General features: G+C 45.8%; 1 protein-coding gene across 13 annotated transcripts in view; it reads right to left on the reverse strand.

Annotated features, from left to right (window-relative positions):
• CELF2 (CUGBP Elav-like family member 2) overlaps positions 1 to 17,678 on the reverse strand; it is a 559,496-nt gene that overhangs the window by 74,372 nt on the left and 467,446 nt on the right. For all 13 annotated transcript variants that reach the window (XM_080656732.1, XM_080656743.1, XM_080656742.1 and 10 more), the window contains one exon: positions 6,354 to 6,402. In XM_080656732.1, the coding sequence (XP_080512858.1) occupies positions 6,354 to 6,402 (49 nt within the window). The remainder of the gene's footprint in view (positions 1 to 6,353; positions 6,403 to 17,678) is intronic.

The following is a 17,678-nucleotide window of genomic DNA, read 5'->3' on the forward strand; positions in this document are numbered from 1 at the left end:
CCGACCTCTGCGGACATGTTTTGTCATCTATAAAAGGAAGGTTTAAACTCTATTCCTTTCCCTCTCCTCTCTCCTTTCTCTCCTCCTTAAATACTGGAGAGAAGTGGCCCAGCCACAAGCTTTGGTTGATTGAAGCACATGGGGTGGGGCGCCTGCTGGAGCCGAGTCCCTCTGCTCAGCCTCTCCCACCCTTGTGGTTGCTGCGAAGACCATGCAGAGGAACTCTGGGCTCCCAGGAACGCGGGCTGAAACCACAATCCCACAGGGCTTGTCCACTGGGAACTGTGCCCATGGTTTCTGAGAAAGGCCTGATGGGATGGACGTGAAGCTGGCTTTCCAGACGCACAGGCAGGGTCCTGATAGACTGGCAGCAGGAGGGGGACAGCATACTGACGGGGCAGGGGCGGAACTAGGAATAAGGAAGGCCCGCCTGTGGGGCCGAGGGAGGAAAGCAGCCTGGCTTCAGCACGACAGGCACCATGACTTGCTTCTTCTGTGGAGAGGGGCTCAACGTATAAGGAAGGTAACAGAGGGTCCAAGGCTGCCCTGGGCCCTGGAGGTCACTGCTGATTCCTGGAGGGGGGCCACTGAGGACCTGACTTCCTGTATGTAGGTAAAACATTTTTTAGTTCATCTTTTCTCCCTTCAGAGTAAGTGAACTACCAATGACCTCCTGGGAGCTGGTAAAAGCACAGGAAGCCGAGGGTGGCGTTGGCACAACAATGATCTGAGTGCTAGAAACATGGGAGCCTAAGAAAGGAGCGTCCTTTCCATGGGGTGCTGTGAGCTCCAGCACCAGGACGCCCTTCACTGGGAGGACACAGCATTGTTCAGGCTGGAACAGGAGCGCAGGAACCGACTGATAGGGCAGTGGGGAGGGAATCACCTCCAGGGGTTGTTCTTATCCTCCGTCCTCCCTCTCATCTCTGGGGCTCTGCCTGGAGGAGGCTGCGGCTGCTGTCTTTATGAGAGTAACAATAAATTCCTGTTCTATTTTTTCTAATCCTAAAAACTCTGGTTTTAGTTCTTTTAGACAAAAGCAAATAACACATTCCCAGTCGGTCCTTGGTTTCACTGGTAAACCTATGATTATGGTATTTAGCTGAAACAATTTGTAGATTTTGAGCTTTAGAGGGATACGATAATAAACAAACATGCAGCTCCTCAGTAAGCTAAAAATGATTTTTTTTTTTTTTACTAAGATGAGTATTAAAACAGTGAAAACCTTTTAAGAAATTCTGACGTTCTAGTCACCATGAAGGGTCAATTCAGACAGGCAGGGAGATGGTTAACTATGATATGATAACTATCGCTTTTTTCAATTACACCTATTAGCTAAAAATAAAAAAAATTAGAATCTATACTATCCATGTCCTAGTCAAAATGCTAATGTGTGTGTGTGTGTGTGTGTACACGCGTGCACGCACACATAAAGGGAGCTGGATGTTTGCAATCTTTTGCTAGTCAAGGTTGCTCTGTGGTTTTAACAGCTGGGCCATGTTTGCTTTGATGGCAAAATGGGGATAACTACACACACCCGCCCTCCCTCTTCCTTGAGTTTTCCTGACTTTGCAGTGAAAATTTATTCATACAAATTCTTCCTGGGATTCCCATGCTAAGGATCCTTCTAAACAGGTTTGTCAACATTTTAAATAAATATAATTATCTCCAATTCACTTAACTTTTCCATCAATGTTTGATGAACAGGCAGTAAGTATCTTACTTATTTTCTCAATCCACAAGAATGCTGATTGTTTAAATAAACCGACCATGTTCACCGTATTCTGCTAAGTGCTTTAGGGAAATTAAAAAAAAGAAAAGAAAAGAGAAGAGAAGGTCTTTGTCCTCTTGGGAAAAAGCCTGTTTTCCTTCAGGATAACCAGCGGGTGAATGAGGGGGAAGACCAATGCACACAGTGCTGCACAGACGGGATACCGCCATCAGTAACAACATGGCAGGACTGGAAGGGTCTCCAGACCAGGGACCACTCCAAGTTTTCCTTCCACAGTTTAAATGAGAAAGGGTTAATAGGATAAGTGGGAACTTTTTTAAGTTTGGGGAAGAGGAACTTAAATTAAAAAAAAATCCTAATTGTAAGCCTGTGCTTATACCCTGGTATACAACCTGTCAAAGTCACACCTGGATTTGGGGTGGCTTGAGTTAATTAACAACTTTTCAATGTGTTAGTACTAACATATGGCATTTGATTACTGCCTCCAAATCCGTGCGTTTCTCCACTTTGAATTTCAGAATTGTTTCTTCATCTTCTAGTAAATCAGAAACGGGCTGGATGGGAACGTCCTGTCTAACTATGCATATTGGAGCCTTGCTAGTCTTGACCCTCCCGGACAATATTTGGTTCTCTTGACCCATGAGAGCTCTGAACAGGGCACATGGACACACTGGGGATTTTGGAGGCGTTGGGGAGACAAGGGTCTTGAATGGCATTTCTGGATTTGAGGCTTCAAGGACCCTTACAAGTTGTGAGGGCTGAGAGTGAAAGCAGGATGGATCTATGCTCTGTCCACAGAGTCAAGGGCAAGCCTCTCACCCAGGAGCATGACGCAAGAGTGTGTACCAGCTTCGGCCACCAAGGCCGCAAGCACAGAACCAGAGGCAACTCTATGCTTTTCTTATCACTCACTGCTAGACAAACTTCAGATCTAGCAACTGCATTTAATTTTCAATACTGCACTGCTGGTATCTTTTTCTGTATAGTGATGAAGGATTAAAAGTTGGAAAACAGGCCCTCCCTCCAATGATAACACGAAATTGAAGAGAGTCACTATGTTTGTGCTGGCATATGCTGGTCCCGGAAAGCCACACCTCCTCCAATGCCCTTCCCCCACCATCACTGGACTGTGTGCAATGGAGAAATAACAAAAAAAGTTGGATTCACCCTGGCTGGTTTGGCTCAGTGGATAGAGTGTTGGCCTGTGGACTGAAGGGTTCTGGGTTCGATTCCAGTCAAGGGCATCATTTGATTCTCTCTCATCAATGATGCTTCTATCTCTCTCTCCCTCTCCCTTCCTCTCTAAAGTCAATAAAATATACTTAAAAAAAAGTTGGATTCTATTGAAATCTGGGTATTGATTCAGTGTGTTCTTCTTAAAGGCTGAAGCATTTTATTGCTAATGCCGTGTGTGTGTGTGTGTGGGGGGGCACCTTGCATAGAAGCATGAAGACAGGAGCAAAATGAGTGAGTTGGCGTAAATGTGCTAGAGGCTGCAGCTTAAATGGAAAGGGCAGACTAGAGGCAGCCAGGGAGATTTCGGAAGCCCGGTCAGTAAAATACGGATGTGCAGGGCAGATCGGAGAGCAGTCCAACGTTTCTGAGCTCACCACAGAGGTTCCCTTTGTCAGAATCTCTGCATGGATGAAGGCTGAAAAGAGTGATTGCTTTTCTGGAATTCATTTGTCCATCACTAATTAATCTGTGATGAGCAGCCTGTCTTGCTCAGAAAATACAAAGTTTTAGAAATCGGAACATCCTGCTAATGAAGGCAGTAACTGTCTAACTGTGATGAGTCCTTTGTGTTATCCATAAATGTCAGCAAACTCAATAAAAGTGCAATTAGAGCTCGTTAGACTTCTTTCACAACTACTGGAGCTATTTCAAGCATCTGAGCCAAAGCAATCTTGGTGCTCTCTGAGCTTTGGAAACGATGCTTACCTGTCAAAGCTGCCATGTGAAACCAGAAAAGGTGTGCAGCTCTTATCACTTGCTTTGGAAAAGTATACATTCCCCCGATTCCTCCACCAGGTCCAAGGAGAACCTTGAACCCTGGTCACGTCTATGCAAGATGGGCTCCACTGGAGCCTCCGAAAAGAAGAGCAATTGAAAAGCAGATTTTGGTCTATTTATACTTTGACTTTTTTAATTTTTTATTTGAAACTCAGGAAATGAAGGCCAATCTACAAACCAAAGGGAGCACTGATCCAACAAGAAGGTGTTGGGGGGATCCTTTGTGTGTACAGGTCTATGCTTGATAGAACAGCCACGGCTGGAAGTGCCAGCGTCAGCGAGCCGGACTCACATCGATAACAGCACTGTATTTACCATGTGCCAGGTTTTATGCTCAGTCTTCGTAGATGGTGACTTATGTACCCCTCAAACACCCTTGTGAGGCATGTGTTACCAGAATTCCAACTACAGATCACCGCAGCCCCATTACAGCTGGACACAGGAGGCCAGGGGAGGTTGCAGAACATGAACAAGGACACAGCTAACAAGTGCAAGGTCAGGGGTAAAGCCCAGGCTCCTCAAACTGGTTTTTAACTGCTATTCTAGGTTGCTCCTGGAAAAATGGCCTTATTTTTAGGTATTCTCTCATCTTAGTAAAACAATGCCCAGTCCTGCTTGGCTTCTGAGATCATGGCAGCTTTATTCTGTTGCTGTGGCTAACATTACCCTCAGTGTGCAGAGTGGACAGTGGACAGCAAGGGCAATGGGCCTTCTGCGACCCCCTGCAGCTGTTCTATGGAAGTCAGGGGTTGTGCCCCTGGGCATCCGAAAATGCAAAAGAAGAAATCCCTTCCTGGTTCGATTATCTGGGTATTTCAGGTCAAATGTTTCCTACTCAGTTCTCTAATTCATCACGTCTTTATAACTAGGACCTAAGGTTCAGAAATAAGATGATCCCTTTTCTATAGACTTTCATTCCTTGGTCGCTATATGGACACAGTTTACAGAGTGATAGGGCCAGAGGACAGGGAGCATTCTCTTTGGGCCAGAACTCTAAGAGGACCGTCACTGACAGAATTCATCCCATGAATGCAAGATTCCTCTCTCCCACAGGGAGCAGAACAGACTGTAAATGTGTACTCTGGAGCAAAGGGTTCTGGGAACTGGCATGGGTGCATAGCCTTCAGCATGGGTGGACATGCCCAGGGACAAATCTGGATAGCAGTAGTCAGTATGTATAGAAGTGCTCCATCCTTTACAATGCAATGTGACAAACATCGTGTCCAAGTCTGTAAAAAAGGGCAACCTATGTGAGGCAGTTGCCATCATTCTTATTTTACAGATGAGGGCATTAAAGTTCAGTCTTTGAGTGCCTAGCAGAGATCAGTAGACTGAATGTAAGTTCCATGAGGTCAGGGCAAGCAGACTGTTCTTCTTTTTAAAATTCATTCTTGAAGCCCCAGCCAGTACTGTGCCTAGCACACAGGACATAATCAGAACTCACTGTCTAATAAAGGAATGAAGGGACTTGACCGAGATCCTGCAACAAAGCAGTGGCAGGTTTGAGACCCTCCGACACTAAGTGCCGTGTTGGTGATGAAGTAGAGGAGGACATAGGGAGGTAACCCTCCGAGAAGGTGTGGCTGAGGAGAAGATCGTGGGCAAAGCACTGAGATCTGCTCCCTGCCACACAAACCAGGTGCTAGCAGCCCGCAATACATGGGATTCTCTTCAAAACTTTCTAGTCTGTGAAGAAGCCAGAAAATGGGATGCACTACACTTAGCAAATAATACCTTGTGGAGAGACTTAGAGCCCAATCATAATTTACATTTGCAGATATGCAGATTTCTGAGTGCATGGCTTCTGCCCTGATTACTAATGAATGAGGTGCAGAACTGCCTGCGGAAGGGAGCGTGCCGATTGTGTCAGTCTTGTGGGACGGGCAAGCTCTGAGGTCGAAGAAGGTAGAAGAGTCCTTTAACATACATTTCAGTAAATTCAAAGAACAAAACAGGGACAGAGGCTGGTGTCAGTGGAACCAAAAGCTGCAGAGAGAGAAATGTGGCTATCAACCCTCTCGTGTCTGGGACAGTTAAGTCTCAATGATTCTACCACGGACCTCATCAAATGCATATTTTTGCACCGTGTGTATGTTTATTTAATCAGCAGACTGAATTCTGAATGAATTTGGATGCAAATGCATTGGAACAATTTAGAGAATAGTGCAGGAAGTCAGCCTCCAAGCCACAGAATAATAAATGAAGGAGATAAAAGAGGTAGCCTGGTTCTTCGTGGGCATCCCTTTCCTACTCACCTTCTCTGCACAGTCTAAGGTCATTCCTCCCCATCAGGTGTCCTGTGTTGCTCGGTGGGAGCAGATAAACAAGAGCCAGAGGCCACAGGGTCACCACCCAGATCAAGTCCACAACAGAGGGACACGAAAAACCATTTATGGGAATTTCTTCACCGACCTTTACACACCAGAGATAAATGAGGCAAGAGAGTGAAGCTCAAGTTCCCCCAGTCGAGCCAACTACAGGGCAAGTTTCCGGAGCAGTTGTCTCCACCTTGCTGAGAGAGAAGCGCCGGGGCTGGCACCTTCCTCCCCCAGCGAACCCCCTGACTTACAGACACAGACATTAGATGAAACAGTTGGTCACCACTTACCGTTTGACTTCTCACTATCCGCAGGTTTCATCTGAATGGGATGATGCATCTAAAATACAAAAGTGAGAAGGTAAAGGCAGATTGAACAACTGTATAACAGTCTCAGAAATCCCACACTATTAAACTTGAACACTGACATTGTTATAAGGACACATCCATAATAACAAGACCTCTCCCAGGTAAGAGTAGCCGAATCCAAATGCAAGCCTGTGTCTTGTGTTCAGGAATGGAACCTGCTCAAGTCATGTGGACAGTCTAGAAAAGCGTGGGCTCTGCAGTCAGACTTGAGTTTAAAACCTGGTTCTGCCACTCAACATGGTATTCTCCTGTATCTCAGCAGTGATTCTGGTCCTGCCATTTATGATAGCTATGTGATCTTGGACAAGTATCTTTACTTCTCTGAGACTTAGTTTCCCCATCTGTGAAATGGAGATACCACTGGCACAGTAGGGCTGTGGGAATTAAATGAGAAATGCAAGTAATGTGTTTAATTAACAGGGCATAGGATGCGCTGGGAAAAAAAACACACACTATTGTTATTTAGTGTTATTTCAAATTTGAATGCAGATTGTGTTTCTTCTGGCCATTCTGTCTGCTGCATGGATTTTTCTGAGGTCTCAGAGTCAACAGAAATTGAAGGTCTAGCAGCTGACTGATTTAAGAACCATCATATAATTTTTATTAAACACCAAGTGTGGGACAGAATGGAAGGAAGGAGGGAGAAAGAGAAGGAAAGAAGGAGGGAGGCACAGGCTTTGGGGCCATGTCTGTTCAGTACATATGTGGGAGCAGAAAGAACCTGAGATGAATTGGGTGCCCTCGGGCCATTTACGCAATGCCCATCACACCACTGTGCATGATCTGCAGAGTTTACGCCAAGCGCAGAATGCCGTCACTATTTCCAATTAAAATAAATTCCTCAGACTACTTTCAAAGGTTCTTTTGCTTCATATTTCATCCTACCCCAAGGAGCATGGGAGCCACAGGGTAGATGGAATCACTGGCGTTGCAAATGCTTTTATTATAATGGGTCCCATTCTCTCTGAACCTTTAATTTCCCCAGTGGACTTCCATCACTTGCAAGCCACAGCTCGGGTTTTATCTAATTTAAATGAAAGGGGAATGGTACTTGGCTCTGGCACTTAAATGATGGGAAATTATTATCAGGCAGTCAGGACCATGTGCAGCTAATGCCTGCCAGGGTCTTCCAAACACAAGAGGCAGAGGAAAGAGGGAGAACCACCAGGGGATGAGAGGCTAAGTAATTCAGAGCTGCTTTGTTTATGCTAAAAGGCAAGATGCTCTTATGCATAGAACATAGGCCCTGAGATGTGGGGTCTACGCATATTCCCACTCCATTCATTAGTCTATTCAATTTGTAGAAGAGTCTAGAATGAGAATGAAATGTTTAGGGGTAAGTATAACAGAATTTTCCAAAAAGACTAGAATATACACCTAAAAAGCAGGCAGAAGTACACTACGGAAATTCCTGATATAGGCTAAGGAATGTGGCCTCCATCCTACAGGTAAGAATGGAGAGAATGGCCCAAAGTAAGTGTTGGGGGAAGATGGGCTGAGTCTTTGAGTACGCTATTCTTCCCATAGCCCTTATTCACTCGTTCAGCAAATGTGTGTGAGGAACCCACTGTGCCCCTGGATCTAGGCTAAGAAGTGAGGAATGAAGGCCAAGGGGAGAAGTTTAGACGCTCCGGGTGCTCCCTGTGCAGTTGGGGAGACTGGCACTTAAGCAGCCCTGAGCAACACGGGAAGAGCTATGGCCAATGCAGGAGCGAGGTGTGTGGGAGCCCAAGGGAGCGAGCAGGCACTGGTGAGGGAGGGAGGGCTTCTCAGCAAAGTGGTATCCAATTTGTGTCCTAAAGGCCAAGTTGGACTTGTCAGCACAGGAGGGACAATGAAATAGCCCACGTACAGATGTAGTGGTAAGAGAGAGCACAATTTCTCATAGCAAGTCACCCAAAATGAGTGGGGAGGGGCACAGAAGTGGCCGCACAGGGAGTGGGCGTCCAGCTCTCAGAGGACCTCGTGTGCTAAGAAACTGAAATTTTGTCTAAAAGTCAATGTCAGGCATATAAGACTTAAGCAGCCAAGGCAACAAGATCAAATTTGAATTTTAGAAAAGGCCTTTTTGGCTACAGAGGACAGGTTATAGAAGGGAGACACAGCAGGCAGGGAGAACAGCAAAGAGGCTACTGCAAACATCTGTGTGAAACTGATGAAGGTCTAACCTTCAGGGGAAACTGGATGGATGGAGGGAAGAGGGGGAGAGAGAACCCAGGCCTGGACCACCAGATAGATTATGGGATTATCACCCAAATAAAGAAAACACAAGAAACTTGTTTGGGGGAAGACTGATGAGCATAGGGCTGCACATGACACACTGGATGTGACTGGGATGAGAGAGAAGTTGGGGATGTGTGTTTCAAGCTGTGCAAATGCTCTGGGAGGTGGCAGCAGAGGCATGGGTGATGCTCTCCACAGAGGGAATGCGACATGAAGAGAGCCAAGAGCCAGGTGCAGAACCATGGGGTCTGAGAGCAACAGACCACGGGGCAGTGGGAGAAGTAGGAGCAGGAACAACTCACGGGAGCCATGTGGGGAGAGCTTTAAGAACAAGGTGGCACTGCTAAATGCTGTGATGAAAATGCCCAAGTGTCCTTTTGGGTTTGGCAATAAAAGGAAATTAATGTAGGGAATTAATCAAAAGATGTTTATGTGGGAGAGGGTGGACAGAATGTGAGCTTGCAGCGGGGAGTAGTAGGGAAGATAAGAGTGGATATGATAAATATAGACTTCTATTTCAGGAAGAGTAGCTACAAAGGGGGAGATATAGGAATCCTGATGTAGGATGGGGTGGAGTCTTCCCTTTCCAGGTAGCAAAGACTTGTGCAGGTTAATGTGCTGAAAGACGCAGGTGAGACCCACAGGTTAAAGAGAGGAAAGAGGAGATACATATGCCTACATTTTGTATGGGGCACAAAATGAAGTGACTAGGACTCCTGCCCTCAGGGAACTGACAATCCATCATGGTAGTTGATGTTCACATAAAGAGGAAAAATGGGGGCCAACGTTAGAGCGCCGAGAGCACTCAATCTGTGAAGTGCACAGAGAACTGGAGGAGGAAATCCGGGAGCTGTAGTTCTGAGGACAGAATCATTCTACTTTCAAGCTGTAAAGGACCCTGGCAATCATTTAGTCTAATGCTCTCAATTTACAGGTGTGAGGGGACTAAGCAACTTCACTAAGGACACACAGCTGGTTAAGACTGGGATGAGGTCAGAAATCCAAGCTCCCTGCTCTTACCCGATGCTGATCCCCCATCACGCTGCTTCGCCACAGAATGCCCAGAGGGGACTTGGACACATGAGCCCACGATGAAGAACTGCAGGCCGCACTCACTGAAGGCGCCAGGCACTCGTTTGAAGGCGCCTGCAAAATCCCCTAATGAAAGTAATCTTCCCTCCACTAAACTCCCCAAACTCTTTATCTCTGCAGCTTTATGACCAGTATTATACTGAGACTTGACTCTTGGTTTCCTTGCAGCTGCTGAGAGAATTAGCTCGTTCTGTGACCTGAGACTACCCAGAAGTGGTGGTATAGTCACGTGCACACACAAAGTTTTGGTCAACAGATCATATAAACTAGAGTCGTCCCATAAGATTATAATGGAGCTGAACAACTCTTATTGCTTAGTGACCTCATAGCCATCAGAACATCTTAGTGTAATGCATTCCTCGTGTGTTTGGGTGATGCTGATGTAAACAACCTACTGCGCTGCCAGTCGGATGAAAGTATAGCACATACAAGTATGTGCAGCATACTACTTGATAATGACAATAAATGACTGTTACTGGTCTATGTGTTTATTGTACTATACCTTTTACTCTCACGTTAAGAGCAAGCATGTCAAACTCAAAGGCTAACACTGGCCAAATAAATAAGGTATACGTATATGGTGGCTGCGAGTTTGACATGCTTGTGTTAGAGTGTACTCTTTCTACTTATTAAAAAACTTTGCTGTAACACTGTATGCCCTGCTATACTGGCAGCAGCCTCATACATATCCTGTGTGCTGTGTCTCTTGATTGCATCTTTGGTCTTGTGCTTGATTTAATCTCATGTTGTTTTGTACTGTAACACGCTGTACAGGCTGGTAGCCTAGAAACAATAGGCTATATACCATAGAGTAGTCTGGGGGTGTGGTAGTCTATATCATCCAGGTTTGTCTATGATGTTCACACGACCATGAAACTGCCTAACGATGCATTTCTCAGAAGGTATCCTGTTGTTAAGGGACAATGACAATGACAAAGCAGCTACTGCCACTGAGGACTTGAACTTTGTTTTGGTCTTTCCTAGGCCAAGAGGGGGTGAAAGTCAACTTCACAGAGATTGCAACTTTCAGACCCTGGTGAATTCTGAGTGGGTAGTCATCCCTACTTTAGGTATGTTCTTATAATATATGTAAAACACCATGATCTTCTTGGAGAGAGATGTTCAATCAGTACTGTATTAAGCATGGCTCATTATCATGAACAGTTCATGTGAGTTATAAATTTCTGATCAGATACAGGATGTAAATGTCAAAAGAAGACAAAAAATGGTTTAGAGGAGTCCTTCTCATAATGTTTCACTTCCTCGAAAGCTCATGACTCCAAAGACCGTTTGGAGATTTACTGAATGGAGTACAGAAATTATTGTAAAGGATCAGGCATTCTAGTTTCAAGTTTTCAGTTATAACAGAGGGACCTTTCCCTAAACAGGAAATGGTTTCAAAGATTTGATACAGTGTGACACCAGGACTACTCATCCATTCCCTGATTTCTGCTTTTACCAGACACTGTTAGCTGCTGGGAATACAGCGGAAAGGAGTTTTCCTGACTGAGCCTGTCATGTAGTGGTACAGAGAGATATGACAGCCACCACCCCCAGATGATGAGTGTTGTGCTAAGACCTACAGCGTGGGAACCCAGTGGAGCGATGCCCAACACAGACAAAGGAAGGGCAAGCTGGAGGAGGTGTCTCAGCTGAAGCAATGTTTGAGTTCAATCTTGAAGGAACCCTAATGCTAACCACCACATCAATGAAGGGCACTTCAGGAAAGGAAGAGCATATTTGAAGGTACAGTGTAAGAGAAATAGGTCATGTTGTTATTAAAGAACTAGAGGCCCTTCGTGCACTGGTGGGGTCCCTCGGCGTGGCTTGCGGGGATCGGGCGGAAACCAGCAGACCAATGCCGCCTGCTGCTCCTGCCTGCCACTCCCGCTTATCCCACTCATCCCGGTCCCACTGTGCCTGCCGTGGGCCATTGGGAGAGGCTCGCATCACCACAGCATTGCTTGCTAGCAGTGAGCCCTGCCTCTGGCGCCCAGCAGTCAGCTGAGTGGCGCTCCCACTGTGGGAGTGCACTGACCCCCAGGAGGCAGCTCCTGTGTTGAGCGTCTGCCCCTGGTGGTCAGTATGTGTCATAGTGACCGGTTGACAGGTCATTTGGTCACTTAGGCTTTTATATATATATATGGGCTTTTATATATGTAGATGATGTTAGGACATCTTAACCAACAGAAGAAGCAATAAAGTCTCTAAAGATCATCCATCAAATTCAAAATACTCAAAGCACAACAAGACTAAGAGTGAGGGATGTATTCATGGGTAGAAATATTTCAAGTGTACAAAGACAACAATGCAAGTTTAGTCAATCCTGAATTAAGACTGCCACAGGAACCATGATTGGCAGCCAGTGGTCACATCCTCACTGCGTCCCTCAACAACTAAAGACAAAAGCCGTGGTGTCAGAACTGCTGCTTCTTAGCACTGCTGCTGCAGCTACTAGGGACACTGGCCTTATCTGCGGCCAGGGCTGATGGAGCAGAGGCTGGCGCTCCATTCTGTGCTCTGCACTTAGAGGTCCAGTTGACAGCAGCAGACCAGAGGAAGGGCCAGAGAACTTGACAGTCACTCTTCCAATCTCCTAATGCCTCACCTGCTGTAAGGGAATTCAGAGTCAGGATGGAGCCTAGTTCTCTGGGGGGTGGGGGTCCCTCCTCCTTCTGCAAGTGAACACATGATCTTCAAGAATTTTTGCAAGGAGTCTCCTAAGAGACATGCATTAATTAAACGAGGCTGTGTCTCCAGAGCCATGCAGGGTTGGCTGTGCCTGAAAAACTCCTGCATCCTTGGAGCACAGTGAGACACAGGAGGGCTCGGGCTGTCGAAACCCACACTCCCTGTTGGCAGAGTGCTTGTTCCAGGGAGATCCCAAGATTAATTGTTTTGGAAATAGGTCCTGGTTTATGGCAATGAATTTGACTTAACATATTTCATCAAGTTTACATTTGTATAAAGGAAGCCTTCAAAATCCATTCCCTTGAATATTTCTTTGACTGCTTATGAATTTCCTTTCCATTTTATCGCAGAACAACATTTTGTCTCAAGTTACACATTAAGGTAATGGTTAGCGTCTTGTTCCCTATTTAACCCTGTTTGTTTAAGAACCAATGAAGTCTAATGAAAAGGGAAATTTTAAGAGCTCCCTCCCTCCTTCCTTCCTCGTGGGGAGGGGAGGAGCCAAGCATGCTCCTTGGAAATGGTTGTTGAATTTCAGTTTTGTCTGTGTATGAAGCACTGCGCCATGTGCACAGTGAGGTGGGGCCTCTGGGGAAGAGTTTTGGTGCCTCGTCTCGCGGAGGGGTCGCCTCGGGTCTGATTAGGCTCTCAGTGAGCTGCAGCTGCTTGAGGACAGGGACTGCATCTTACTGTCCCCTCTGTGCGGAAGCCAAGCGTGGCATTGATGACCACAGATGCAGGCCTGTGACTGTCCCAGGCAGGATGCTGTTTGTGGGTGCTGGGGACACACCCCGCCTCCCGAGGCATGAGTGGCATTTGGTCTCCATTTTCTCCCCCTCCCTCTCCTCCCCCCGCCACACACACACAGAGGGCCCCAGATCTGGTTTCCCTGGCTCTGGTTGGCAGATCTCTGATAGGACTGATGCTCCTCACTCCTGACTGCATTGACCTTCCGTTCGAAGCCAAGAGCCCAGCTGCGGCCCATGAAAATGAAAATGAGGCTACATGTGCACAGCAAAGCCATTCCGCCAAGTCTGTGGGGGTGACTTCACGTATAGGGGCTGTAAGTAAGCCCAGCAGCAGCTGTCCCTGCCTACACTGGAGTCCTATCATTAGCGACAGCGCTGAGGCTGGGCCATGGAGCAGCAGCACCCAGGCTCCAGAGTTCCCGTGCATGCAAAGTCCAGCGAGTGTCCCAGACCCCTCTGCCGTGGTCCTGAGATGAATACGGGAGAGGCTGAGCTTACACAGCCAATGCTGACATGGCCGAGCCTCAAGACGGAGGGTCTGCGGGAAGGAAATGGGCTGAGGGGAAGGTGACGGGGCAGATTTGTGACATACAGGAGAGCTCGTGTTGAAACTTGTTTAACCCCAGCCATCGCCAATTGATGAGTGAACCACCTCTAACACGAGATTCAATAAAACATGCCATTTTTTAACGTGAAATGGGTTTTACAGAGTCACTGTTTCGCATCCCATTATTAGACCTGTCCTGACCCCTTGAGAGAGCAGCCGTGGTGGTACATATTATAAGCGTACTGCCCATAAAATATTTAAAGGGAGACAGAGAGGGGAGGGGCAGAGGTGAATTCACAGAAGAGTTCTGCACTGCATGAGAAAAGGAGAAGATTCCAGCCATACAGACAAACCTGAATTTTCCTTTCACTCCCTGACAACACACGCACGATGCACACAGAATACTTCGTATCTTGTTGTGCAGCACTGGGGAGCACCCAAAGTGCCTGCACTTTCTGAACTTTTCTTCAAAAAGTTTTATAAATGGCAAAGATACTTTCAAAGGAATTGCCACCAACTTGGAGGCACACCGTCCCCCTAATGACCATGTGTATTAAGGGGTCTGCTATTACAGGAAGGCGCCTGGAGCTATACAGGTTTCCCCAGCTCTCTAGGTAGGTATCTTTGCTCTTTCAGGCACTGTTACATCATGTCTCCCTGAGAAAGAGGGGGTGAAACAAAAGCAGCTATAGGAATGCTGACTTATAAGCATTAGTAAGAACTGAGTTTCTGATTTTTTAAATGGTAGTAACAGAGTGGTAATCTTGCTAAAATATCAGGAGTAGAGATACCACTGCAAGATTATTGATGACAAAAACAATGTGTTTGGTCAGTCAAAATCAGCTTTTATCCCTGGGATATAGCCAGATTCAGAGCTCATAGCTATACCTGTTAAGTATAGAATTTAGGCAATTTTTGAGAATACTGAGGTAAATTTTCCCTTCAAGAAGATGCAAATTCCTTGGTGGATGCTGAGTGCATGGGATCCGGCCATGCTGGGGGTCACAGTGCTATACCAAACCGCTCTTTTGTGCATTCCCATTAGCTGTTGAACATGGTAGGTGTGCAGAAAACTTTCAACTGATATTTGCCGACGTGTGTTTTTATAAAAGTGACCCTGGCCAAGAATAAAAGGGTATTTGAGTGTGATAACAACAAAGTGATGTATGTTATACTCTCTCTTCCTGTGGCAAATCACAACTAGTGGGGAAAAACTATCATCATATATAATAAAAGTGTAATATGCTAAGTGTCCAACTGATGGGTTGACCATTTGGTCGACCAGTCGCTATGATGCACACTGACTACCAGGGGGCAGATGCTCTGACTGGTAGGTTAGCTTGCTGCTGGGGTCTGGCTGATTGGGACTGAGAGGGCCAGACACACCCTGGAGCCCTCCCACAGTCCCTCCCTGGCCGGCCGGTCCCCATCACCCTGATCAGGACTAGGTGAGATGGCCCCGATCGCCAGCCAGGCCAAGGGACCCCACCCGTGCACGAATTTGTGCACTGGGCCTCTAGTAGTGAAAATAAATGACTGTTTCCTCTTCATAGACACTGATACAGGTGAAGAGATTACAGCATGAACTGTGTAATAAGTGCTCAATAAAAATCATCATTACTTTACTTAGTGTAAGAGTATCTTGAGGGAAAAGGGAAAAGGTCCCATTTGAAAGCTAAGAGAATATGCTGGAAGGAATGGTCTTTTCTGATCATCTGAGAAGTAAACAGCTAGTATTGCTCAATTCCCAGCTTTCTTCACGTATACTAATCATCCAGGGAAGAAGAAAACTTATAGAACCACAATTGATATCAGCTTTTGGCTTATCAGGCTCCAAGGACGCCTTGTTTTACCTGGAGTTACTCTACCTGTTCCCATTTCTGTAACAATCATGGGGTATTGAAACCACTTAGACCTGGCAAAGAATAAAATAAAATAAATACAGTAAAATGTTACAGGAAAATTATATTACTCTGGGTAGAATTCTATGAGGGAATTTGGACTCTGTTATGGTGATTAAGTCATCATTTCTGACAGATTAATCGGCTGTCAAAGAACATTCCACAACCCCATCTGTAACTTGGCGTCCTAGTTACTCAGCCTGTGTTACCTTCTGTACATAAAACACATACAGACAAGAGGGGTAGGTACAGCCCGGCATTTATTATACTCATTAGCTATGATTAGGTTCTTTGTTTTCATACTAAATAATAACACAGGCTTCCATTTTGCCTCATTTATTCTTTAAAATGAGAAGAAAAATGAATAGGCTCAAAGTAGGAGGCATGGAACGTGAATGAAAAATAATTATTATAACTGAGAACATAATGCTTTTGGAAGCACTGCTGTTCAAATAGAATGTTAATCCTTTCTTAGTTTAATTTTTCTTGGGACTATTATAGCATAGTACACAGAGAGGTAAATGTATGATACTTTTTAACCCTCTAGTCATATTGGGTACTTAATTAGCTGTTACTTCAGTAGATTAGATAATGTTATTGTGTTTAGCAATGTTATTTCGAGTAGAAAGTGGTGTTTTGATAACATTTCAGTTATTCCCTCTCTGCCTCTGCATCTTTGGGATATAATAAATAATTTATACAGTCAGTTGAGCGCCCAAATAAATTTGGTGAAAAACAAAGCAAAGCTAGTTAAAACTAAAAGAGTATATCTAGGCTTTGTCTTGAATCCTCTGTTTTGAGAGATATGTTCTACTAACAAGAAAATGGAGGGTATAAAACAATTTTGGAAATGGAAAAGGCATGTAGGATCATCTCTTTGCTGTTGCAATACTATTATAGCAGCAGCAGACCACCGGAAGGTTTTGTGTGACGGTTGGAAGATCACAATCACTGGTGATTAATGAGCCAAAATGTAGAGAAAGGTAATGATTTTGCCCTTCTCACTAATTGGGGAATATACAGATATCCTCTCTAACCGTGATTTCTTTTTGATTGTGGAACTGTCTTCCAAAATCAACGATGGATGCTCCAAGAGTCATTCTTCCAGATGTTACCCAGATGCTAAATCAGACATGCTGCCTCACGGAGTCATGCAAAATCACACTGAAATTATAACGTCTGGCCTGGCCGTCACGGAGTTGTTTAAGGACCCGGTAGTTAATTTCCATTTCCAATGCTATGATCCTACTGGCTACAAACTTAGTATAATCTCATATTTTAAGACAAATGAGCCTGGTTTAAAATGAAAATGGTCCTTTTGACATTGGTCTCTTTCTGTAATGACCACCATTGGCCTCAGTTCTCACACGGCCTGAGAATAAACGAGAAGCCAGCCTGCCCAGCTCCTGTGGCTCCTGCCCCAACCCCAGCTGCTCTCGGTCATTCACCCTGATCCAGTGCTCAGCGCCCAGTGAACTGGGATGACCAAGCCCCGCATGCTGGTGAGTGGATGGCATTGCGCCTCTCTTGTTAACCTTCACTGTATGGCAATGACCGTTTTAACTGTCCTGCTGCGTGGGTCTTAGTGAAACTGGGAGCATGTCTCCTCCCCTGGGTCTCTCTCCTTCTTCCCAGGGCTTGACTCCATTCCTGACAGGCTCTGGCACAGCTCCCAGGATTCTCTTTCCTTAGACTCCTTCAGCCACACCTGTGCCTCACCCCATAGGAAATATCCGTGGGCAGTGAAACATGCCCAGGTTGCACTTGCATTTGGGCACTCCTTGGGCACATGCGGTGCTTACGGAGCATCATCTCCTGGACGGAGCAGCTGCTGGGGCTGGGTTCCCAGAACCCTCCTATAACACTCAGGCTTGGGCCTAAATTTGCTTCCTTTTCTTCTTCTGGGCATTCTCAGTTTAGAGCTATCTCCCTAACTTGCTTTTTCTTCTATACTCCTTTCTATTTCCACTGTTTCCACCTTCCTGGGGTCATCATTCCTGCTCACTCAGATTCCTGCAATGGCCTCCTCACCACTCTGGGCCTT

The sequence above is a fragment of the Plecotus auritus genome (assembly GCF_963455305.1).
Source record: "Plecotus auritus genome assembly, chromosome: 1".
Lineage (NCBI taxonomy): Eukaryota > Metazoa > Chordata > Mammalia > Chiroptera > Vespertilionidae > Plecotus > Plecotus auritus.